Source organism: Schistocerca gregaria, chromosome 4 (assembly GCF_023897955.1).
Source record: "Schistocerca gregaria isolate iqSchGreg1 chromosome 4, iqSchGreg1.2, whole genome shotgun sequence".
Taxonomy (NCBI): Eukaryota; Metazoa; Arthropoda; class Insecta; order Orthoptera; family Acrididae; genus Schistocerca; species Schistocerca gregaria.
In genome coordinates, this window is record NC_064923.1 from 397,974,717 (window position 1) to 398,001,192 (window position 26,476).

The 26,476-nt window shown below is 37.5% G+C and overlaps 1 protein-coding gene across 1 annotated transcript in view; it reads right to left on the reverse strand.

Annotated features, from left to right (window-relative positions):
• The window catches only part of LOC126266841 (FAD-dependent oxidoreductase domain-containing protein 1-like), a 176,409-nt gene that overhangs the window by 95,143 nt on the left and 54,790 nt on the right, over positions 1 to 26,476 (reverse strand). The window contains exon 4 of the mRNA XM_049971409.1: positions 13 to 175. Coding sequence (XP_049827366.1) covers positions 13 to 175 — 163 coding nt within the window. The remainder of the gene's footprint in view (positions 1 to 12; positions 176 to 26,476) is intronic.

A 26,476-nucleotide genomic window follows, 5' to 3' on the forward strand; every position in this document is an offset into this window, starting at 1 on the left:
AAATTTACGTACCAAAACAGTGTCAACTGTTTCATAGGTTCCTGGCTCAACGCCTTCTATTAGCATGTCAGGCATTTTTCTAAATTCAAATCCAATAACCTCTCCTGTTACATATTCCACTCCTTCAGAAATTGCTTTTTTCTTGAATGCCATTAGCAAAGACCATGGGTCAAACCTGAGATGAAACCATATACACATTTGAAGATTGTTAAAGCAGTTCAATGAAAAAATGAGACACTACTTGTAAACTTTCTAGTAAACTATTTCATAACATTAAGAAAGAATACTGTCAACATACATGTAACCCTTATAAATATACTCATAGATTACACTGTAATAAAATTAATAATTATGTAGTTATCACTATTAAACAAAATGGAATGATTATATAGCATTATTGGCTGTGAGACATCATCTGGGTAGTTACCACTGTAAGCCGTCACAATGACAGTAATTAATGGAGTCACAGGCCTAGTTTTTGGACTAGAAGGTACTCAGTAACATAGAAATCATTAATATTTTTGCTGTGCTGTTCTCTGCTACTCCTTTCTTGATTAGTAAGCATTTTCAGAAGCAAGAACATTTCTTTACTTTTTCTTGATAACTGATTGCTCAGAGGCAAAATTTTATATAAACGTTCCATTTAGCAGAATAAAATGCTCTGTCTGCACACTCAGCTGCCTTTATCCATATCCCATGTGCCTCCTTACCTATACTCAAAATGAGCTTCCTTTCATCCTTTTTTGTATCAATGGAAAATTCAACCAAGAAAACTAATAAATTATAAGACAGCATTTTTGGACATTGCTTACCTTCAGGAGGCAAGATGTTTAGTACTGCCAACAGACACTCATTAAAGTTAAGACACTACCCTAGATTTCAGAGCTATTGGTTCTTTCCCCAGGAGAACAGGAGGTAGTTTAGAATGGTAGGGAATGTCCCCAATAGAAGAGAGACCCACCTGTAGTGGGATGTGGGTAGATGAGAAAGAAGGGGAAGATGTCAAAGTATGTCTCTGACACCTTCCCCTTCATCTTTGTTTACCCACTTAGTCATTACAGGTGAGTCCTCTTCATCCTAGGTTCTGAGTGACTGGACTTTAACTTTCAACCTTCATCAACCTTTCTCTCTTCTGAAACGTAGGATAGCCTCTTCACTTTTATAAAAAGTGTCTATTGGCAGTGCTTTCATCCTTTTTCCTTCACTTATTTACCCAAACACATCTTAACATGCAAACTGGTGCAGTGGTTAGAAAAAAAGACTTGTATGTGGGAGGGGCAGAAACCACTTGTAGCACAGCTACTCTGATTTCAACTTTTCATGGCTTCTCTAAACCATTTCACACTATGCCAGTATGGTTCAATGAACAAGGATATAGCTGATATCCGGCATCATTTTTTCCAATCTAAATTTTGCCTGTTTCAAATTCAAAATGACATTAAACTCAAACCTTCCTATTATCTTTCTTTTCCTACCTACCTTTCTTAACTGATAACGAAACTGCTTATAATGTTCCAGTGGATCAAATCCAACATAAGTTTATCTAATCTCCAACAAGACCCTCCTCAGCTATAAATAGAGATAAAGGGCACAATAAACTATATGACTGAATGAAAATGAAAGGTGTACTAGCTTTGTTTATGATCACAATAAATTAATTCCATAAATGTGGAGAGAAAAAGAGAAGAAATTTTCATAGTTGGAGTATGGAACACAGACTGCTATCAGATACATGGGGAGAAAACACATAGACATTCTAAGAATATACTAAAGGCTAATATGTATAGCAGCATTAAGAAAGAACTATAACGATACAGCCTTCCCCAATATTCTAATGAAGAGATTGATACCGCCTTTTTTGTAAGCATTCGGGTGGCTGTCGGACAAGTCAGTGCTTCCTAGGGGCTTGCATGTGTGTCTGTATATATATCATTCTGTCCAATTTGCTAAAATACTTGATATCCATTGTGAAATCATATAGAACGTTCTGGAAGGACGTATATTATCACGATTGTCAGGGGATTATTGTCATTAACAAAATTATGTACAGATGCTGAGTTAGATGTTTAACCAAGAAATTGAAGTGTTATATATCTGGCGGCAAATATTAAGAGGCTGTGGAAATGTTGGCATATGTGGCTGGCACCTCTAGTTACCTTAACTACAGTTGATTGGTGGGTTGACACAGAGAACATCATTATCTTGAGAAATGGAATAAAAGTTATTACCAATAGATGTATTTTCATTTGTTATCTATTTGTATGTCTTCCTCAGTAACTAATAGCCTTTGCAATTACATTTCTAACTACCTCTCCAATTGTTTACATCACACGACTTTTCAATTTTCTGAATTTGAGGTATTATTGGTAAATTTTACAAATGTAGTCAGATGAAGCATGAGATTTGTACTGTCATTGAATGTCAGTAACCAAATCTAAATTGTAATTAATTACATAACTAAAATAATACAAGAGACATTATTGTAATTAAAGTTCAGATTGATTTTCATATATAAACTAGTGATGAAACTATAAAAATTATGTCGGTTAATATTGTATTTTGTACCTTATTCGGCTGTAACATCAGTTTCTTTACATTTTGTAAATTTTAATTGTAACATCAAAATTGTACAAATTTAGTAATGGGTTATTTTGAAATTTATTTTTACAATTCTATATAAATGCTGAGAGTCAGTTGTTGAATTGTTTTGTCAGTCACTCAAAGAGAGCTGTGAAGTATGTCAGTCAGTTTACGTGACGAGTATGCAGTTCAGTTGTCAATAAATTTTGTGAAGTTGGAAACTGTTATATTCTTTCTTCAAATGAACTCCAGGCAAGTTAAGTTAAATGTAATGATCCAAGCGGAACATTATAGAACAAAGAATTCCACACCAGGCACAAAAAAGCTTTGATACGTATATGAGGATATTGATACCTATGACCACTGATAGTGAGAAAGGACTTCATTATCTGAATTGACCAAAGACTGCAGTGTGTTACAAACTGTGTCTGTGAATGGACATGCTTCTTGTATTGTGCTTGTCAGTAAAATGTGTTTCTACATCATTGTTCCCATCTTGTTACTGGTATTTTTGCCACCCCTAGTGAATTCTGTCAGCAAATTCAACACTGCACTTTTAACTTCATAAAGCTCTGGAAAACAAACATTACAAGGGGTAAAAAAAAGTTTAATTAACACCTCGGAAATAAAAGCCAAGCTGCAACCCTGAAGTACAATGATGTCAGTAATCTATACATCTTTCAATGCAGCACATCACACTTTTCCCCACAATGGATGACTTGATGGATACTTTTGTTGTAAAAGTCTGCATTTTGATTATTCAGGAAATGTTCCAACTCAAAAATTACCTTGCCATCATTCTCGAAATGCCTAACATATAATTGTTATCCCATCTGAAGTGAGAGGAAGAAATCATTGGGTGTAATTTAAGGAGAACATGGAGGAGGGAGTAAAATTTGAAAGCCCAAAGAAGCAGCATTTGTGACTGTGCCTTGCACAGAATGAGTTAGGTCATTGGAGCATAATGACTCCCTTCTCACATCCCCAATTTTTCATCTTGGCGGTCTCCCATAACCTTATCCAGAGATTTTGGTGGTATGTTCCTGTGATGGTTTGTTCCTTGCAAGCACAATCTTTTAGCACAACACCATGGCAGTTCCAAAAAAGATTCAGTATCACATTACTATATGAAGATTGAGACTTAGCCTATTTGTAGCAGTGGTGAAGCCACTTATTTCCACCTCTTGCTTTTCTCTTGTCTCAGGGACATGGTGATACACCAAATTATCATCCACAGGTGGCTAAATAAGTAATTAGGATTTGCCTGACACAGATGCAACATTTGATCTGCTGTCTTAGTTCAGCAGTCATTGAACCAATCAAGCAGCGACTTCTGCTATCTTCAAAATTTCATGCAAGATGTTGAAAACTGGTCCATGACTAATACTTACTTTTTCCACAATCACCTCAATTGTGTACACTGGTCTTTGAGCACTTTTCTTGGAATTCACAATTCTTCACAGAGTGATTGTCTCCCACTTCATTATTTATCAGTCAGAATTCTTTGATTATATTGGAAGCAGGTGTGTTTCCTAACTATTGTCTCATTTGATGGTGTAATGTTACCATACATTCCTACCCAAGAATATTTGCTACATCCTCCCTACAAAAAAATCTTCAGTTAAGTCACAATTTATGCTTGATATCTCGTACAATTGAACTTTTGACAATAAGATTAAATTTGTTAATGAGTCAATTGCTTATTGGAAATTGAGAGGTACTGCATCTATTTGAGTGCCTTGATGCCAGAACTTTCAGTATGTCATCTAAGAAAAGTGTGAGCTGGGTTTAATGAGACTGATGTTTTCAGAATGGTAATTTCAGGTGGTAATTTTGTTTGAGATATCTTACTATGATTAGGATCAGGATAAGTTCCAAGATTCCACAACAACTGCCTGTCAGTGATATTGAACGATGGTTTTGTCTACATCTATATCTGCATTTATACTCCGCAAGCCACCCAACGGTGTGTGGCGGAGGGCACTTTACGTGCCACTGTCATTACCTCTCTTTCCTGTTCCAGTCTCGTATGGTTCGTGGGAAGAACGACTGTCTGAAAGCCTCCATGCGTGCTCTAATCTCTCTAATTTTACATTCGTGATTTCCTCAGGAGGTATAAGTAGGGGGAAGCAATATATTCAATACCTCATCCAGAAACGCACCCTCTCGAAACCTGGCGAGCAAGTTACACCGCGATGCAGAGAGCCTCTCTTGCAGAGTTTGCCACTTGAGTTTGTTAAACATCTCCATAATGCTATCACGGTTACCAAAGAACCCTGTGACGAAACACGCCGCTCTTCTTTGTATCTTCTCTATCTCCTCCGTCAACCCGATCTGGTACAGATCCCACACTGATGAACAATACTCAAGTATAGGTCGAACGAGTGTTTTGTAAGCCACCTCCTTTGTTGATGGACTACATTTTCTAAGGACTCTCCCAATGAATCTCAACCTGGTACCCGCCTTACCAACAATTAATTTTATATGATCATTCCACTTCAAATCGTTCCGCACGCATACTCCCAGATATTTTACAGAAGTAAAGCCCAATGGTATGGGTTGGATTGATCACTTCTACTACCCTTCTTGCAAATGCGTGTGACCTGTGCTTTATTCCAACTACTGGGTATGATATCTTTGTTTGAGGGATCTAAAATAGACTGTAGTTAAAAGAGGGGCTAATTCAGCTGCAAATTCATTATAGAGTCTGATAGGGATTCCGTTAGGCCCTGGAGCCTTTTCCAGTTTTCATGATTTCAGCTGTTGCTCAACACTCCTGACACTAACAGTTATTTCACTCATCTTTTCAGTGTTAAAAGGATTAAATTAGGGCAATTCTCCTGGGTTTTCCTTTATAAAGGATCATTTGAAAATGGAGTTGAACATTTCAGTTTTTGCTTTGCTGCCCTCTATTATGGTTCCTCTCTCATTCACGAGTGACTGGACATTAACTTTAGAGGTATTAAACAGCCTTTATATACAGGCAGAATTTACTTGGATTTTGTGAAAGGTCATTTGACAATATTCTGCTGTGGCAGTCATTGGAAGCTTCAAGAATTGCTCTCTTGACAGCCGAATGCATTTTATTCAGTATTTCTCTACCTATAGCCCTATGCTTTGTTTTACACTATTATGCAGTAGTCTCTGTTTCTTTAGAAGTTTCTTTACAGTGACTGTGTATCATGGAGGATTCCTCGCATCATGGACTGTTCTACTGAATACCTATCTATCTAGTGCATGGTGAACTAATCTTTAACTTTAGCCATAGTTCCTCTATATGCTCCTGTCTCATGCTAAGAGTTTCAAGTTCCTCACTGAGGTATGGCACTACTGGTTTTTTTTATCTAGTTTACTGAACATATAAATCTTTCTACTTGTTCACCTGTCCTTTGTACATGGTGTGGCAAATAAAAATGGCTTGGAGAACAGAGTTCCAGGGCACAAAGAAGCACAGCAGAGGAAAGTCAATACAGTACTAAACCGACAATAGCAGATGTTGAAAGTGTTCACCATCCATCTCTTGGCACTTTTGGGCCTGGTCAGCAAGTTCCTGAAGTCTGAACTACTTGCTCTAGGTAGTTCTCAGAGAAGAATTTAAAATTATTTCACAGAATGTCTTGTCATGCCATCCACTAACAAAATTGTAATCATCCCAGTTGTTTGCTGGATGACTGAAATCTCCACCTATGATTATAGTATGGGTTGGGTTGATTTGGGGGAAGAGACCAAACAATTGAAATCTCCACCAATGATTATGGTATGGGTTGGATTGATTTGTGGGAAAAGACCAAACAGCAAGGTTATTAGTCTCATGAGATTAGGGAAGGATGGGGAAGAAAGTTGGCCATGCCTTGTCAAAGGAACCATTGCGGCATTCACCTAAAGTGATGACTGGGAAACTTCCGTACAAGAGAACTCACCATTTTCCCTAAAGTTCTAAGTTACATTAGGAGCTGAGACTGATATTTGATAGAAGTATCCAGTGGCAACTGTATGCCCCACCCCCTTATGCTGGGTCTTGCCCAAAAAATCTCATGTACAGGTCCTATTTCTCTCTCAGAAGATTTGAGTTTCTTATTTGTTGTGACAAGTACACCACTTCCATTTTCCATTAGCCTATCCTTTTGATATAAGCTTAATTCTTCCCCAAAATACTCACTACTGTCAACTTTAGAATTTAACCAGCTTTCCATACCTAGCATTATACGAGCTTCAATGTTTTACAGCTTCTTAGGAGTGTTTCCAGAATGAGATTTTCACTCTGCAGCAGAGTGTGCGCTGATATGAAACTTCCTGTCAGATTTAAATTGTGTGCCCGACTGAGACTCGAACTCGGGACCTTTGCCTTTCGCGGTCAAGTGCTCTACCATCTGAGCTACCGAAGCATGACTCACGCCCGGTACTCACAGCTTTACTTCTGCCAGTATCTTGTCTCCTACCTTCCAAACTTTACAGAAGCTCTCCTGCGAACCTTGCAGAACTAAAACTTCTGACATAAAGGATATTGCAGAGACATGGCTTAGCCACAGCCTGGGGGATGTTTCCAGAATGAGATTTTCACTCTGCAGTGGAGTGTGCGCTGATATGAGCTTCTGTAAAGTTTGGAAGGTAGGAGATACTGGCAGAAGTAAAGTTGTGAGTACTGGGCGTGAGTCGTGCTTCAGTAGCTCAGATGGTAGAGTACTTGCCCACGAAAGGCAAAGGTCCCGAGTTCAAGTCTCAGTCAGGCACACAATTTTAATCTGCCAGGAAGTTTCTTAGGAGTGCTTCAAATTCTGGCACTTTGTTGCAGCAGTTAACTACTAGGATTTTAATACTCTCACCTGTGGTGGCAAGGGGGAGGTGTAATTTCTTTGGATCTTACACTGACCTCAAAGCATTATCTCTGGAGTGGGCTAATCTAAAAAACACTTGTGTGCACCTCAACACAGTCAGTTACCTCTGTATCAGTCTCTGATATGTATTGCACTGCTGACTTTGGAAAAGCCAGTCATGTTTAGTTTTTATGTCCAAAAAGGGCAGTTTACTGCAACCTCAAGTTCTTCTTGGGCATTCCATGCAACAATCCAACATATAAATGTAAAGCAGCATGTGAAGTTAATAAAACAGAGATAGCCTCTGAAAACAAGTACAACAACATTCCAGTTCAACTAAACACCTTAAACACACACTTTACCAGTACTGGCTCAAATAAAAATCTCACTCAAGATCCAAATAAAGCTGACGTTAGGCTCCCAGCTCTAGATAGTAGGCCATATAACTACTACTGATCGTCTCGTGTATCCTACAGCCAAGTTAGTGAAGCAATTTCCAAACTCAGCAACTCAAAAGCATAAGATTTGTAGGGACTTTCAAATTACGTAATAAAAAATACAAGAAATAAATTCTACTGCTACTAACTAAAATCATCAACTGAATGCTACATGAAGGAATCTTCTCAAACTGTCTAAAACCTTCTATTGCAATACCTATCCATAAGAAAGGTGATAAAGCATCCCCTGATAACTATCATTCCATCTCATTCAGACCAATCATATCAGAGTTATAGTATACTGTAAGCACACACAAACTAAAGAGCATTTTGAGCAAAATCACCTTCTGATCTCCTCACAGTATGCTTTCAGACCTCATCTTCCAATTCTCAAAAGCAGTTGGAACCATCACCACAAAAAATATGTTATTCTTTTGAGAATAACATAACAACTGTACTATTCCTCTAGACTTGACAAAAGCATTTGATTCTTTCTACATGCACAAATACAGATGGCAGTAGTATTGCATACACAGGGTATAAAAGGGCAGAGCATTGGTGGAGCTGTCATTTGTAACCAGGTGAGTCTTTCGAAAAGCTTTCCAATATGATTATGGTTGCATGATGGGAATTAACACACTTTGAACACAGAATGGTAATTAGAGCTAGCCACATGAGACATTCAATTTTGGATATCACTGGGGAATTCAATATTCTGAGAGCCACAGTGCCAAGAGTGAACCGAGATTATCAAAGCTCAGCCATTACCTCTCACCAGGCACAATGCAGTGGCTGATGGCCTTCACTTAATGACCAAGAGTAGTGGTGTTTGTATGAAGGTTTCAGTGCTAGCAGAGAAGCAACACTGTGCAAAATAATTGTGAAATCAAGGTGGGATGCATGACAAATATATTTGTTAGAACACTGCAGTGATATTTGGTGTTAAAGGTCTATGGCAGCAGACAACTGATGTGAGGATTGGAAAAGGGCACAGGTTATCCCCATGTTCAAGAAGGGATGTCGAACAGCTGTGCAGAACTATAGACCTATATCTCTGACGTCTATCAGTTGTAGAATTTTGGAACATGTATTATGTTAGAGTATAATGACTTTTCTGGAGACTAGAAATCTATTCTGTAGGAATCAGCACGGGTTTAGAAAAAGATGATCGTGTGAAACCCAGCTCGCACTATTCATCCACGAGACTCAGAGGGCCATAGACATGGGATCCCAGGTAGATACTGTGTTTCTTGACTTCCGCAAGGCATTTGATACAGTTCCCCCACAGTTGTTTAATGAACAAAGTAAGAGCATATGGACTATCAGACCAATTGTGTGATTGGATTGAAGAGTTCCTAGATAACAGAATGCAGCATGTCATTCTCAATGGAGAGAAGGTGTATCAGTGGGCTGTTGCTACAAATAATGTAACCAAGGTCAAGAGCTTTTGCTGCATCACTGTGTGGCACCAGCTCTCCTTTGTCGCTTTCTGGGTCATTGTCACTTCTGTCACAGCAGTCCACTTTTTCCTGGTCTTGAGTCACAGCAGCAAGTACATCAGCGTCAGTAAGGTTCCCCATACATGCCCCATCTGCTGCCATCCACTCATCTCCATCTCCTTCAATAGCTCCTTCACATCCTGGGAGTGTCTGTATCATTTGTAGAAGATTTCCCTCTTCATTTTCCACTAGGTTGTCCTGAAATTCAAGAGATCTCCACAGTTTTCTCCACGATTTTCACAGAGTATTTTCTGAAATATTCTGCCATGCCTCAGTGGCCCAATAAACAGCATCCTTCACATTGGTCTTTTTTATTTTGTCCACTAAAGGAATGCTATCATCTTGATCAGCGTTCTTAAAAATTGTTTTCTGTAAATCAGTCTTAATGTTTGCAGTACACCCTGGTCCATTGGCTGTAGAAGTGGTGTAACATTCAGCGGCAAAAACTTCACTACAATTTCTCTATCACATAATTCCTCAGTACTGGGGCAAGATGGCATTTTATCAATCAAAAGGATTGCAAAGGGAGATAAATTATTTCCCATAGAAAAGTGTCAAACAGAGGGAACAAACTGGTCATGAAACCATCCTTTGAGCAGTTTACCATCCATCCATACTTTTTTTGGTTGTGATAATATACGGGCTGGGACTTCATGTTGTAGTTTTAAAAAGCTCTGGGCCTAGCAGATTTGCTGATCAGCATTAAAGGTAGCTTGAGATTACCAGCAGCATTCTTGCATGCCAATAAAGTCACACGATCTCTGCACATTTTAAAACAAGGATCATGGTCTTCTGGTTTTGATGCCAGGCTTTTTGTTGGCAATGCCCTAAAATTAAGGCCAGTCTCATCAGCATTATAAATTTGTTGAGGAAAATACTTTCCCTCTCTTATCATTTTTTAAAACTCATCCAAGTATTCCTTAGCTGCATCACAGTCAGAAGAAAGCTTCTCTCCAGTAATTGTTAGCTGACGTATTCCATGACATCCTACCAACCTGTACTCACTCTAAAAGACTCATCACCATTCATTAACTTGTTCAGGGAATCAGTGCTCCATTCAAAGGACTTCCCCTTTCTCTTTCCTGCATAAACCAAAGGAAAAGATCCTCATCCACTTTATTGTACTGGGGCTGTTTCGAAGTCTGCTGAATGTTGAGTGTTTTTCCTGAAGACGTTGCACAGGACTGCTCAAGCTTCACTCGGTTCTTCTTCCAATCACAAATGGTTGCATTTCCATCACCCAGTTCAATTGCCAGTTTAGATACATTCTGACCATTGTCTATCTGCTTCAAAGCATTTAGTTTTTCTTTGAGAGTTAACGTTGAATGTTTCCGTTTACTCATGGTGAAAATATGTATGAAACTACACCTGAATGAATACAATACAACTGCTATGCATGCCAATGATTGATAACTGACATAACCAACTGGCAGTGCACTGACCTCAAACACTACAAAGGTCTCAACAAAGCACAACAACAAGGGCAGGGAGTGAGAGTGAGCCATTGTTCCCACACTTGTTCTCATTTGTTACTATGGTGTACCTACTTATCTGCTTGGTATACTTCATTCTAGAAACTCGTCACTGTAATTCCTGCTAATCTGAACAAATAGGTAGTCTGAACAAGGTCCGGTCCCAATTAGTTTGGATTAATGGGGGCTCTACTGTATTACAAACAATGAACATAACAAACTATGCATTGACAGCCTACACTTGTAGAAAGCAACTTCACTGTGGTAGAAACTGCATCTCTGTCAGCAAAGGAATAGCTTACAAAGTGGAGACATAAAAAAACTTTCTTCAACACATGCAAAAAACATTTATTCTAACTGTAAAAAGACCAAAAACTCCTCATATGGAGTGATTTCAGTACAGACTTTAGCAAACTCCATAAAATAAGAACAGAACTATTGAATCTCTTTGTTTCTTACAATTTGAAAATCACAATACATTCTCCAACATGAGAAAATTGCTCAACAAAATCAACAACAGACCAAATAATAACTAACTCTAATCAACAACATTAGAGAGCAGAAATAATAAAGACTGGACATTGAGACCACTACGGACTAACCATAAGCTTCAATACTGAATGTGATTTAAATATTTAGAAATCATTTAAAAGAAGAATCATGGGAGCAAATTTATGGCTCTGGAAATATATCTGACAAATTTAATATCTTTATGGATACAATTAAATATCATTTTGATGTAGGATTTCCACTTAAAATTAGCAGGTCAACATACACTCATACAAATGGATCATTACAGGTATCAGAAAATCATGTGCAGAGAAACGATACCTCTACAGAGTTACAAAAACATATCGGACAACACCAGAATTTGACAGATATTTTAAAAACTATAATATAATTCTCAACAAAGTAACAAAAAGTGTCAAAATGGTGGAAAATGACAGATACATAAGAAATGCATCCAATAAAACAAAAGCGGTTTGGAATATTGTAAAGAAATAAACACGAAGAAACAAAACAAAACCTTAAATAATATACAGTTGAATTAAAATCCACACACTATCTGCAAATAAAAGAAGGTAGCTAATAAGTTTAACAGTTATTTTGTAAATGTAGCAGAAAAACTTATTGAACAAAAGGTCACCCATAAACATCCCTCACATATAACATCTAAAATTGAATAGGTAGAAAACACAATAGTTCTCATACCAACTAATACACAAGAAGCTCAGCAAGAAATCAAGATTCTAAAATCAAAACATTCATCACAAGTAGATAACATATCAGGTTTTATTGTAAAAAAAATTGTAGACTTAGTTTCTGAACCACTGATGTATCTTGTAAACCTGTCCTTCTCAACTGGCAGATTTTCAACATGTTTAAAAACTGCTAAAGTTAAACCACTACACAAGAAAGGAAGCCAGGAAGAGGTGTCAAACTATAGAGCAGTTTTTGTTGTAAAAAAATTGTAGACTTAGTTTCTGAACCACTGATGTATCTTGTAAACCTGTCCTTCTCAACTGGCAGATTTTCAATATGTTTAAAAACTGCTAAAGTTAAACCACTACACAAGAAAGGAAGCCAGGAAGAGGTGTCAAACTATAGGCCAGTTTATCTACTGTCTGTGCTTTCTAAAATTCTAGAGAAACTCTTTTATAAAAGACTGTCAAATTTCATAAATAAATACAATATACTAATGGCACCTCAACATGGTTTTAGAAGAAATCACTCTCCTGAAACAGTGATCTTTTCTTTTCTGTATGAAACTCTACAGGCCCTAGATAGGCACGAACATACCTCAAGTATTTTCCTAGACTTGTCAAAGCATTTGATGCCATCAGTCATGATAAGTTACTAGGAAAGATTCAGAAATGGGGTATCAGGGGATCAGCACATAACTGGATTAAATCATACCTCCATGAAAGAAAACAGCTCATAGAGATAACACATGAAGTTAATGGGACAGTCAAAACTCATCAGTCAGATTTATTAGTGGACAAACATGGAGTTCCCCAAGGTTCCATAGTGGGTTCAATTGTGTTATTACTGTATGTAAAAGATTTACATATAAACAGTAAAAACAGTAAGCTGTATCAATTTGCAGATGACACCAGCATCTTAAATACTTGAATTAGCAAAGAAAACTTTGGAAATGGCATTAAGACCGTCACAGAGGAGATAGTACAGTACTTAGATGCAAACATTTTGATTACAAATTTGGAAAGAACTGTTGCAATGGATATTTTCACCACCCAGAATAGGACACCAGCTAATCCTGATGTAGAAATAAGTGGACAAAATTTGAAAAACCAAGGAGTAAAAAATTTCTCGATATATGAATTCAACAAAACATGAAATGGGACACACATATGGACTATGTTAACAAAAACTGAGCAAAACATGTTTTGTAATGAGAATAATAAGAAACTGTATATTACACGAGAATCTCACGACCATATATTTTCCTTATGTTCATTCAATATTGAAATATGGTGTAGTGTTTTGGAAAAATTGTGGAACTAGTCAGAAATAATTTAGATTGCAGAAAAAGATTATTAGATTAATGGAAGGATTAGATCAAAAATCATCATCATCATCCAATTCAATCATTAAATGATGTGGCCTCTTCGAGTTGTGGATTCAGGTCGGCTTTCAGCAGTCTTCCCCAAGTGGGATGGTCTTAGGCAGTTCTCTGCCAGGTGTTACCAGCGATCTTCCTGATGTCTTTGTCCCCTGTTTGGTGGTCTTCCTTTAGGCCTCCGATGCTCTCTTGGACTCCACTCAAGTACTAGCTTTGTCCATCTGTTGTCTTTTCTTCTTGCGATGTGGCCAGCCCAGTGCCATTTCAAGGAACCTACTGTCTCTAAGATGTCCTTAACCTTCGGCACATCTGCCCTTTTCCTATCCTTTCTTGTGTAGCCCATCATGCAAGCCACTATATAGGAAAGATAAAATACTACCACTTCCATGTATTTATATACTGGAAAATGTAGTTATTAAAAAAGAAAAACTAAACAGCAGCAGTCCAAGCATCACCCATAATGAATCTGTACATAGCTACCACACAAGACAAATAAATGATGTAGATCCACAACTGGCAAACACAGGCTATTACAGAAAGGCATATTACAACTTGGCATGAAATTGTACAATTCACTACCCAAATCCACAAAAATAATAATAGATTTAAACAAGTTCAAATCAACTGTGAAGGATTACTTGGTTGAGCACTGCTTCTATATAGTAAGTTAATGTCTAAGAAGATATTGTATAATTTTATCTTTTGTTAAAATGATGTCCAGAAAAAAAGAAAAAAAATCAAGGTATGCATATTGTAATTAATGAATGGTCTTATATCTTTTGTTCACTGTACTTTCCTTGATTCACAGGACCAATAAATAAATAAATAAACAAAAGATGGTTACTCAGATGATGATGACTTTGGTATTTATAGTGATATAGAAGATGAGAATGTGGAAACAAGAGAAAAAAATACCAGCAATGAGCAAGATACAGATTCCAGTGATAGTGACACCGAGAATCATATTTTCTAGAAAGGACCCAGTCTACAAAATGGTCAAAAATGTGTCCACCAAAACAGGTTTGCATTGATCTACAAAACATCATCAATCATTCATCAGATGTGAAAGGAGCTGCAAAGAATACTAGAACACTACTGGAATGTTGGGAATGCTTTATTTGATAAAGAGCTGCTCTCTAGAATTGTTGAGTACACTAATAAAAAGATATCTGACTTCTATATTTACGTTCAGCAAGAAAAGGCAAACAGACAGACACACAAGATATATGGGTCTCAAATGAAATGGGAATTGAGCTATGTCATCTGACAATAAGTGAAAGATGATTTAGGTTCCTCTTATATTGTCTGGGATTTGACTACATGGATACTTTAGACAAAAGAAAGAAGGCTGATGATTTAGATCTTATGCATGAAATATTTTCTTCCTTCATAGAAAATTGTAAAAATGCTTATTCAGTTGTGGAGTACTGCACTATTGATGAAAAGCTAGGAACTTTCAGGGACAAAAGTTTCTTCAGGCAGTACATCCTTTGCAAACCAAGTAAGTATGGGATTAAAATATTTGCTTTCGTGTATGCTAGGATATAATACACCACCAACCTGGAAGTACATGCCAGTAAACAGCCTGCAGGGCCAACTGCAATTAGCAACAAACCAACAGATGTTGTGACAATTGGTTCACTTCCCTAAGGAAGAATCTTTCTCTTGTTGGAACTATGAGGAAGGATAAACATGAAGTCACAGATAGTTTACTCAAAAACAGAATCAGGAGATAGGTTAACTCTAACGTGATACATCGTCAAGAGAAACAAGGCAGTTCTGATACTTTCCACAATGAATCATAATAATGCAGCTGATGTCACATCTGGTGATATGAAAAAGACAGAAATGATAACCTCTTATAATGCAACCAAAAGCTGGAGTTGATATTGTTGATCAGCTGTGTAGTACGTATAACATATCCCAAAAGACTAAAAGATGGCCACAGTGATTTTCTATAGCATGATGAATGTTGCAACTATAAATGCCCAGATACTGTACCATGCAAATAACACTGATGCTAACACCAAGCATAGACAGTTTCCGAAACATCTAGCATGTAATCTACTTGATGATTACTCAGTGAGAAGAGTTCACTACTGCCAATAGATCTCAGACAATATATTCAAAGTCTTTTTCCAGATGAAGGTGGAGTGCAACCCACAGAGGAGGACCAAGACTCAATACATCAGATATTCTGTTAAAGTGGTTGTTCAAAAACCAATACAACAAATACAAATGCTGCAACTCTAAGAAATTTCTCACTATAGAACACGCACGGCAAATATGCGCTGCCTTCTAATTGTACAGCTGCCTGAATGTGATGTTTTTGCTGTAAACTGTATAATGCATTAAGTAGGAATGTTTCTATATTAGGACTGTAATATGTTTTTTCTGAAAATGAAACAACATGCCACACAACCACTGCATGTTCGCATAATGATGGTGATGCATTGTCATCTGATGTAGTCAAATGAACTGTGGCTTTCAAAACAGCTCCAATTCCAGCTCCTAAGAGTGCCGTGTCTTTTTATGTGTTTTATGCTTACTCTTCGTATTCCTGTCATTCCTCATTTTTGTGAATTTATCATGTCATGCTTGCTCCTTGCTGATTAACTGTCACTGTGTTGCTACAGGTTAACTAGTTCCGTTTTAGAATCAATTGCGTTTTCTGCAAGGAATCAGTGAATTAAAGTACAATAACCCCCTGCAATCAATTAGCAATGATACTGGTAAACAACAAAACCACAGAAAGCACTTATACCTCCAGATGAGTACTTTATTCCTAGTTCTGGTTATAAGCACATCTGAGCAAAAGTTGGTCTGCCAAAGTTGAGTTGAAACTGGTAAGTGGTGACTCTAACTTCATTCAGAACTGCAAGGAACTGAGCAGCAACTGATTTATATTGAGATTGAGACACATCAGAAGAATCAACTGTGCCAAGACTAGTGATCTGCTCATGTCCGTTTTGGTCCAGTAACCCACACCTGTGTTTCCTACAGATGGAAGTAAGTTTCTGCTACATAGAATCATGCACTTGCACACATGAATTCCCATTAGAGGCTCAAGACAGAAATGATAAAGAGAGTTGCTGCCTCACAACAGAAGGATAGAATACACCAAGGTCTTATGCAAGAGGGTATTGGAGATATTAACCCATCACAGTATCTGTGGCATCCGAGTGACAAGGTGGGTACAGATACAGTGCCAGATTACTTACTGCGCACTATGTGGAGCATTATATTATTACCACAGGTAGAGACAACAGTGGCATCTTGAACTGAAACATAGCAGCACATTCTTTTATGATTTTATCAACTAATTTAGCTTATTTTTCACATCGCACTAAAGCTAATTCAGGTTGTTATATCATTAGGTGGGACAAATGTGGGTAATCACACATTCTGATCTACAAAATGTAATTTTCAATAACATCATGTCAAAGTGCTTGTCAGTATTATATCCATCCATTGCTAGGAATCAATTTGTTTGGTTACAATTAGAACCATTCGGTAAGGAATAGTCAAACAATGGAAGACACCAAGAATGATGTTTTTATAATGTTTGAAATCTGTAACAACTCTGATTAGCATACTGTCAGTTCACTATGCAATTGCTATTCATAACAACAACTAATTACTCAGTAATTACTGAAGCTTATAAAACAAAATCTTTGACAACATAAACAAAGTAATTATTTGGATTACTGTAATATCTATTGAAATTCTGTTCACACCAAAAAATGCATGTGTATTTGAAACCAGAAATGTGTTAGAAAGATTTGGAATGGAGTAGTTTCTGTATGTTGTTGTTGTTGTCTTCAGTCCTGAGACTGGTTTGATGCAGCTCTCCATGCTACTCTATCCTGTGCAAGCTGCTTCATCTCCCAGTACCTACTGCAACCTACATCCTTCTGAATCTGCTTAGTGTACTCATCTCTCGGTCTCCCTCTACGATTTTTACCCTCCACGCTGCCCTCCAATGCTAAATTTGTGATCCCTTGATGCCTCAAAACATGTCCTACCAACCGATCCCTTCTTCTAGTCAAGTTGTGCCACAAACTTCTCTTCTCCCCAATCCTATTCAATACCTCCTCATTAGTTACGTGATCTATCCACCTTATCTTCAGTATTCTTCTGTAGCACCACATTTCGAAAGCTTCTATTCTCTTCTTGTCCAAACTAGTTGTCGTCCATGTTTCACTTCCATACATGGCTACACTCCAAACAAATACTTTCAGAAACGACTTCCTGATGCATAAATCTATATTCGATGTTAACAAATTTCTCTTCTTCAGAAACGCTTTCCTTGCCATTGCCAGTCTACATTTTATATCCTCTCTACTTTGACCATCATCAGTTATTTTACTTCCTAAATAGCAAAACTCCTTTACTACTTTAAGTGTCTCATTTCCTAATCTAATTCCCTCAGCATCACCCGATTTAATTTCACTACATTCCATTATCCTCGTTTTGCTTTTGTTAAGGTTCATCTTATATCCTCCTTTCAAGACACTGTCCACTCCGTTCAACTGCTCTTCCAAGTCCTTTCCCGTCTCTGACAGAATTACAATGTCATCGGGGAACCTCAAAGTTTTTACTTCGTCTCCATGAATTTTAATACCTACTCCAAATTTTTCTTTTGTTTCCTTTACTGCTTGCTCAATATACAGATTGAATAACATCGGGGAGAGGCTACAACCCTGTCTCAGTCCTTTCCCAACCACTGCTTCCCTTTCATGCCCCTCGACTCTTATGACTGCCATCTGGTTTCTGTACAAATTATAAATAGCCTTTCGCTCCCTGTATTTTACCCCTGCCACCTTTAGAATTTGAAAAAGAGTATTCCAGTCAACATTGTCAAAAGCTTTCTCTAAGTCTACAAATGCTAGAAACGTAGGTTTGCCTTTTCTTAATCTTTCTTCTAAGATAAGTCGTAAGGTCAGTATTGCCTCACGTGTTCCAACATTTCGACGGAATCCAAACTGATCCTCCCCGAGGTCTGCATCTACCAGTTTTCCATTCGTCTGTAAAGAATTCGCGTTAGTATTTTGCAGCCGTGGCTTATTAAACTGATAGTTCGGTAATTTTCACATCTGTCAGCACCTGCTTTCTTTGGGATTGGAATTATTATATTCTTCTTGAAGTCTGAGGGTATTTCGCCTGTCTCATACATCTTGCTCATCAGCTGGTAGAGTTTTGTCAGGACTGGTTGTTCCAAGGCCATCAGTAGTTCTAACGGAATGTTGTCTACTCCTGGGCCCTTGTTTCGACTCAGGTCTTTCAGTGCTCTGTCAAACTCTTCACGCAGTATCGTATCTCCCATTTCGTCTTCATCTACATCCTCTTCCATTTCCATAATATTGTCCTCAAGTACATCGCCCTTGTATAAACCTTCTATATACTCCTTCCACCTTTCTGCCTTCCCTTCTTTGCTTAGAAATGGGCTGCCATCTGAGCTCTTGATATTCATACACGTGGTTCTCTTCTCTCCAAAGGTCTCTTTAATTTTCCTGTAGGCAGTTTCTATCTTACCCCTAGTGAGATAAGCTTCTACATCCTTACATTTGTCCTCTAGCCATCCCTGTTTAGCCATTTTGCACTTCCTGTCGATCTCATTTTTGAGACGTTTGTATTCCTTTTTGCCTGCTTCATTTACTGCATTTTTATATTTTCTCCTTTCATCAATTAAATTCAATATTTCTTCTGTTACCCAAGGATTTCTAGCAGCCCTCTTCTTTGTACCTACTTTATCCTCTGCTGCCTTCACTACTACATCCCTCAGAGCTACCCATTCTTCTTCTACTGTATTTCTTTCCCCTATTCCTGTCAATTGTTCCCTTATGCTCTCCCTGAAACTCTGTACAACCTCTGGTTCTTTCAGTTTATCCAGGTCCCATCTCCTTAATTTCCCACATTTTTGCAGTTTCTTCAGTTTTAATCTACAGGTCATAACCAATAGATTGTGGTCAGAGTCCACATCTGCCCCTGGAAATGTCTTACAACTTAAAACCTGGTTCCTAAATCTCTGTCTTAGCATTATATAATCTATCTGATACCTTTTAGTATCTCCAGGGTTCTTCCACGTATACAACCTTCTTTCATGATTCTTAAACCAAGTGTTAGCTATGATTAAGTTGTGCTCTGTGCAAAATTCTACTAGGCGGCTTCCTCTTTCATTTCTTAGCCCCAATCCATATTCACCTACTATGTTTCCTTCTCTCCCTTTTCCTACACTCGAATTCCAGTCACCCATTACTATTAAATTTTCGTCTCCCTTCACTATCTGAATAATTTCATCGTACAGTTCTTCAATTTCTTCATCATCTGCAGAGCTAGTTGGCATATAAACTTGTACTACTGTAGTAGGTGTGGGCTTCGTATCTATCTTGGCCACAATAATGCGTTCACTATGCTGTTTGTAGTAGCTTACCCGCATTCCTATTTTCCTATTCATTATTAAACCTACTCCTGCATTACCCCTATTTGATTTTGTGTTTATAACCCTGTAGCCACCTGACCAGAAGTCTTGTTCCTCCTGCCAGCGAACTTCACTAATTCCCACTATATCTAACTTTAACCTATCCATTTCCCTTTTTAAATTTTCTAACCTACCTGCCCGATTAAGGGATCTGACATTCCACGCTCCGATCCGTAGAACGCCAGTTTTCTTTCTCCTGATAACGACATCCTCCTGAGTAGTCCCCGCCCGGAGATCCGAATGGGGGACTATTTTACCTCCGGAATATTTTACCCAAGAGGATGCCATCATCATTTAATCATACAGTAAAGCTGCATGTCCTCGGGAAAAATTACGGCTGTAGTTTCCCCTTGCTTTCAGCCGTTCACAGTACCAGCACAGCAAGGCCGTTTTGGTTAATGTTGCAAGGCCAGATCAGTCAATCATCCAGACTGTTGCCCCTGCAACTACTGAAAAGGCTGCTGCCCTCTTCAGGAACCACACGTTTTTCTGGCCTCTCAACAGATACCCCTCCGTTGTGGTTGCACCTACGGTACGGCCATCTGTATCGCTGAGGCACGCAAGCCTCCCCACCAACGGCAAGGTCCATGGTTCGTGGGGGGGAGTTTCTGTATAATTTACAAAAATATAATCAGTATTGGTTATTTAATGTATTTTGATGATATTTTCTTATAAACAGAAGAATTGTGGCTCATTTTGCATCATATTTTATGCATTTCATTTGTACCTACAAAATGATGCTATTTTTTTGTAATTGCCAACAACTTTTGTAATAGTAATTGGTGAGTTTGCTGTATGTAACAATGTACTGATTGTTATAAAAGGTATACAAAGACTGCGAGAGGAGGAATAGGGAGGGGCAGTATGATGTAAGATGTCAGTGAGGGCTCTGTGACATAAAAAACAGTACACATGAAATAACTGACTTTACATGATTATTGAGAACCAAGCAGTTCACTGTCCTATTTTCACTTAATAAACCTCCAAGAGACAGCATCTGTAATGAAGCATCAAGATAAGTTAACAATATGAATTAATATAATGAAGATGCTGAGTTACATCCACCAAATTACAAGAATTTTATTTATAGCTGTTATTAACATTGCGAAAAGACCTTTCGGTTTATTTTCACTTCTACATCTACATCCATACTCAGCAAGCCACCTGACGGTGTGTGGCGGAGGGTACCCTGAGTAAATTAGCTATGCACAGATTCATTATGGGTGATGCTTGGACTGCTGCTGTTTAGTTTTTCTTTTTTAATAATTACATTTTCCAGTATATAAATACATGGAAGTGGTAGTATTTTATCTTTCCTATATAGTGGCTTGCATGATGGGCTACACAAGAAAGGATAGGAAAAGGGCAGATGTGCCGAAGGTTAAGGACATCTTAGAGACAGTAGGTTCCTTGAAATGGCACTGGGCTGGCCACATCGCAAGAAGAAAAGACAACAGATAGACAAAGCTAGTACTTGAGTGGAGTCCAAGAGAGCATCGGAGGCCTAAAGGAAGACCACCAAACAGGGGACAAAGACATCAGGAAGATCGCTGGTAACACCTGGCAGAGAACTGCCTAAGACCATCCCACTTGGGGAAGACTGCTGAAAGCCGACCTGAATCCACAACTCGAAGAGGCCACATCATTTAATGATTGAATTGGATGATGATGATGATTTTTGATCTAATCCTTCCATTAATCTAATAATCTTTTTCTGCAATCTAAATTATTTCTGACTAGTTCCACAATTTTTCCAAAACACTACACCATATTTCAATATTGAATGAACATAAGGAAAATATATGGTCGTGAGATTCTCGTGTAATATACAGTTTCTTATTATTCTCATTACAAAACATGTTTTGCTCAGTTTTTGTTAACATAGTCCATATGTGTGTCCCATTTCATGTTTTGTTGAATTCATATATCGAGAAATTTTTTACTCCTTGGTTTTTCAAATTTTGTCCACTTATTTCTACATCAGGATTAGCTGGTGTCCTATTCTGGGTGGTGAAAATATCCATTGCAACAGTTCTTTCCAAATTTGTAATCAAAATGTTTGCATCTACGTACTGTACTATCTCCTCTGTGACGGTCTTAATGCCATTTCCAAAGTTTTCTTTGCTAATTCATGTAATTAAGATGCTGGTGTCATCTGCAAATTGATACAGCTTACTGTTTTTACTGTTTATATGTAAATCTTTTACATACAGTAATAACACAATTGAACCCACTATGGAACCTTGGGGAACTCCACGTTTGTCCACTAATAAATCTGACTGATGAGTTTTGACTGTCCCATTAACTTCATGTGTTATCTCTATGAGCTGTTTTCTTTCATGGAGGTATGATTTAATCCAGTTATGTGCTGATCCCCTGATACCCCATTTCTGAATCTTTCCTAGTAACTTATCATGACTGATGGCATCAAATGCTTTGACAAGTCTAGGAAAATACTTGAGGTATGTTCGTGCCTATCTAGGGCCTGTAGAGTTTCATACAGAAAAGAAAAGATCACTGTTTCAGGAGAGTGATTTCTTCTAAAACCATGTTGAGGTGCCATTAGTATATTGTATTTATTTATGAAATTTGACAGTCTTTTATAAAAGAGTTTCTCTAGAATTTTAGAAAGCACAGACAGTAGATAAACTGGCCTATAGTTTGACACCTCTTCCTGGCTTCCTTTCTTGTGTAGTGGTTTAACTTTAGCAGTTTTTAAACATATTGAAAATCTGCCAGTTGAGAAGGACAGGTTTACAAGATACATCAGTGGTTCAGAAACTAAGTCTACAATTTTTTTACAACAAAAACTGCTCTATAGTTTGACACCTCTTCCTGGCTTCCTTTCTTGTGTAGTGGTTTAACTTTAGCAGTTTTTAAACATGTTGAAAATCTGCCAGTTGAGAAGGACAGGTTTACAAGATACATCAGTGGTTCAGAAACTAAGTCTACAATTTTTTTTACAATAAAACCTGATATGTTATCTACTTGTGATGAATGTTTTGATTTTAGAATCTTGATTTCTTGCTGAGCTTCTTGTGTATTAGTTGGTATGAGAACTATTGTGTTTTCTACCTATTCAATTTTAGATGTTATATGTGAGGGATGTTTATGGGTGACCTTTTGTTCAATAAGTTTTTCTGCTACATTTACAAAATAACTGTTAAACTTATTAGCTACCTTCTTTTGTTTGCAGATAGTGTGTGGATTTTAATTCAACTGTATATTATTTAAGGTTTTGTTTTGTTTCTTCGTGTTTATTTCTTTACAATATTCCAAACCGCTTTTGTTTTATTGGATGCATTTCTTATGTATCTGTCATTTTCCACCATTTTGACACTTTTTGTTACTTTGTTGAGAATTATATTATAGTTTTTAAAATATCTGTCAAATTCTGGTGTTGTCCGATATGTTTTTGTAACTCTGTAGAGGTATCGTTTCTCTGCACATGATTTTCTGATACCTGTAATGATCCATTTGTATGAGTGTATGTTGACCTGCTAATTTTAAGTGGAAATCCTACATCAAAATGATATTTAATTGTATCCATAAAGATATTAAATTTGTCAGATATATTTCCAGAGCCATAAATTTGCTCCCATGATTCTTCTTTTAAATGATTTCTAAATATTTAAATCACATTCAGTATTGAAGCTTATGGTTAGTCCGTAGTGGTCTCAATGTCCAGTCTTTATTATTTCTGCTCTCTAATGTTGTTGATTAGAGTTAGTTATTATTTGGCCTGTTGTTGATTTTGTTGAGCAATTTTCTCATGTTGGAGAATGTATTGTGATTTTCAAATTGTAAGAAACAAAGAGATTCAATAGTTCTGTTCTTATTTTATGGAGTTTGCTAAAGTCTGTATTGAAATCACTCCATATGAGGAGTTTTTGGTCTTTTTACAGTTAGAATAAATGTTTTTTGCATGTGTTGAAGAAAGTTTTTTTATGTCTCCACTTTGTAAGCTATTCCTTTGCTGACAGAGATGCAGTTTCTACCACAGTGAAGTTGCTTTCTACAAGTGTAGGCTGTCAATGCATAGTTTGTTATGTTCATTGTTTGTAATACAGTAGAGCCCCCATTAATCCAAACTAATTGGGACCGGACCTTGTTCAGACTACCTATTTGTTCAGATTAGCAGGAATTACAGTGACGAGTTTCTAGAATGAAGTATACCAAGCAGATAAGTAGGTACACCATAGTAACAAATGAGAACAAGTGTGGGAACAATGGCTCACTCTCACTCCCTGCCCTTGTTGTTGTGCTTTGTTGAGACCTTTGTAGTGTTTGAGGTCAGTGCACTGCCAGTTGGTTATGTCAGTTATCAATCATTGGCATGCATAGCAGTTGTATTGTATTCATTCAGGTGTAGTTTCATACATATTTTCACCATGAGTAAACGGAAACATTCAACGTTAACTCTCAAAGAAAAACTAAATGCTTTGAAGCAGATAGACAATGGTCAGAATGTATCTAAACTGGCAATTGAACTGGGTGATGGTAAAGCAACCATTTGTGATTGGAAGAAGAACCGAGTGAAGCTTGAGCAGTCCTGTGCAACGTCTTCAGGAAAAACACTCAACACTCAGCAGACTTCGAAACAGCCCCAGTACAATAAAGTGGATGAGGATCTTTTCCTTTGGTTTATGCAGGAAAGAGAAAGGGGAAGTCCTTTGAATGGAGCACTGATTCCCTGAACAAGTTAATGAATGGTGATGAGTCTTTTAGAGTGAGTACAGGTTGGTAGGATGTCATGGAATACGTCAGCTAACAATTACTGGAGAGAAGCTTTCTTCTGACTGTGATGCAGCTAAGGAATACTTGGATGAGTTTTAAAAAATGATAAGAGAGGGAAAGTATTTTCCTCAACAAATTTATAATGCTGATGAGACTGGCCTTAATTTTAGGGCATTGCCAACAAAAAGCCTGGCATCAAAACCAGAAGACCATGATCCTTGTTTTAAAATGTGCAGAGATCGTGTGACTTTATTGGCATGCAAGAATGCTGCTGGTAATCTCAAGCTACCTTTAATGCTTTAGGTGTCATATACAGACATATACAAATTTGGGTATTGTATTAAGTTACACTGTACTTACAGAGTATTATTAATCAATTGTAGAGGTCACACAATAAGGTTTAAGCACAAACAAGAGACTCTATGCATTTTTGCTAAGAAATTCATCAATACTGTAACAAGATTCATCTAAAAGGAACTGCTTCAGATTTTCTTTAAACTTTGGCATGTTTCCAACCAGTTCTTTAATGTGCAGTGGGAGGGCATTAAAAATCTTGGTGCCACTGTATAAAGCCCCTTTCTGGACCATGCTTTTCGTTTTAGCTCATAATGGAGATCCAGTTTCCTTCAGGTGTTATAGCTGTGGTATGAGCTATTGATTTTGAATAAGTTGCTATTTTTTGAAACAAAGTGCATCAGGGAAAAAATATATTGGGCAGGTGTTGTATGGATTTGTAGAGCTCTAAACAGATCCCTGCACGAGTGCCTAGGATGTACTCCACACATAATTCTTATTGCTTGCTTCTGTGCATGGAACACTTTTTTTGCTGTTGGTTGATTTCCCAAAAATATTATACCATAGGCCATAAGTTGGTGAAAATAGCCAAAATGTGCAATTTTTATTGTGATCATTTCCCTAGTGTCTGAAATTATTCTTAAGGCAAACGTTGCTGAGCTTAGTCTTTTGCACATATCTTGAATATGGTGGTGCCACTTCATTTTGCTATCTATATGCAGACCCAAGAATTTGGAGGACACAACCTTCAAAATCTTGTGCTCACCCATTTTTAGGTTCATTTCATTAGTAAAATTTGTGTTAGAAGAGAAACGAATGTAACTTGTCTTTTTTAGGTAGACTGTAAGACCATTGGTTTCAAACCAGTTTGTCAAATCAGCAAAAGCTTTATTTGCAGCCTCATTTGACACATTCCCTGAGAGATTATTAACTGATAAAATGGTGTCATCAGCAAACATGAGTATTTTCCCATATTCTGTACATTGTGCTAAGTCATTTATAAATATTAGAAAGAGCAGTGGGGCCAATACTGAACCTTGAGGTACTCCTGCAGTACTGGAGTCCCATTCTGAAGATACCTGGCCACCAAGCAGTCCTTCCACGATTACTTTCTGCTTTCTACCACACAGATAGGATTCAAGCCATGTGCCTACAGAACCACCCATTCCTAGGGTCTTAGCTCTACTCAAGAGAATATGGTGACTTACACTGTCAAAAGCTTTTGAAAGGTCACAAAATATTCCAACCGTCATCATATTACTATTTATGGCTTCCATAACATTGTCAACAAAGGCATGTATTGCATCCACAGTTGATACCCCTTTCCGAAAGCCAAACTGGCTACTGCTGAGGATGTTATATTTACTAAGATGCTCAACCATTCTGCTATGCATCAATTTCTCTAGTACTGAGAGTAATGAAATTGGTCGATAGTTTGTAGCATTAGTCTTTTCTTCCTTTTTATAAATTGGTCATATAAGCCCATATTTTAGCCTGTTGGGAAAAACACCTTTTTCCAATGACGTATTACTAATATGGCAGTGGACTGTACTTATTTCTTTACAGCAGTATTTCAGT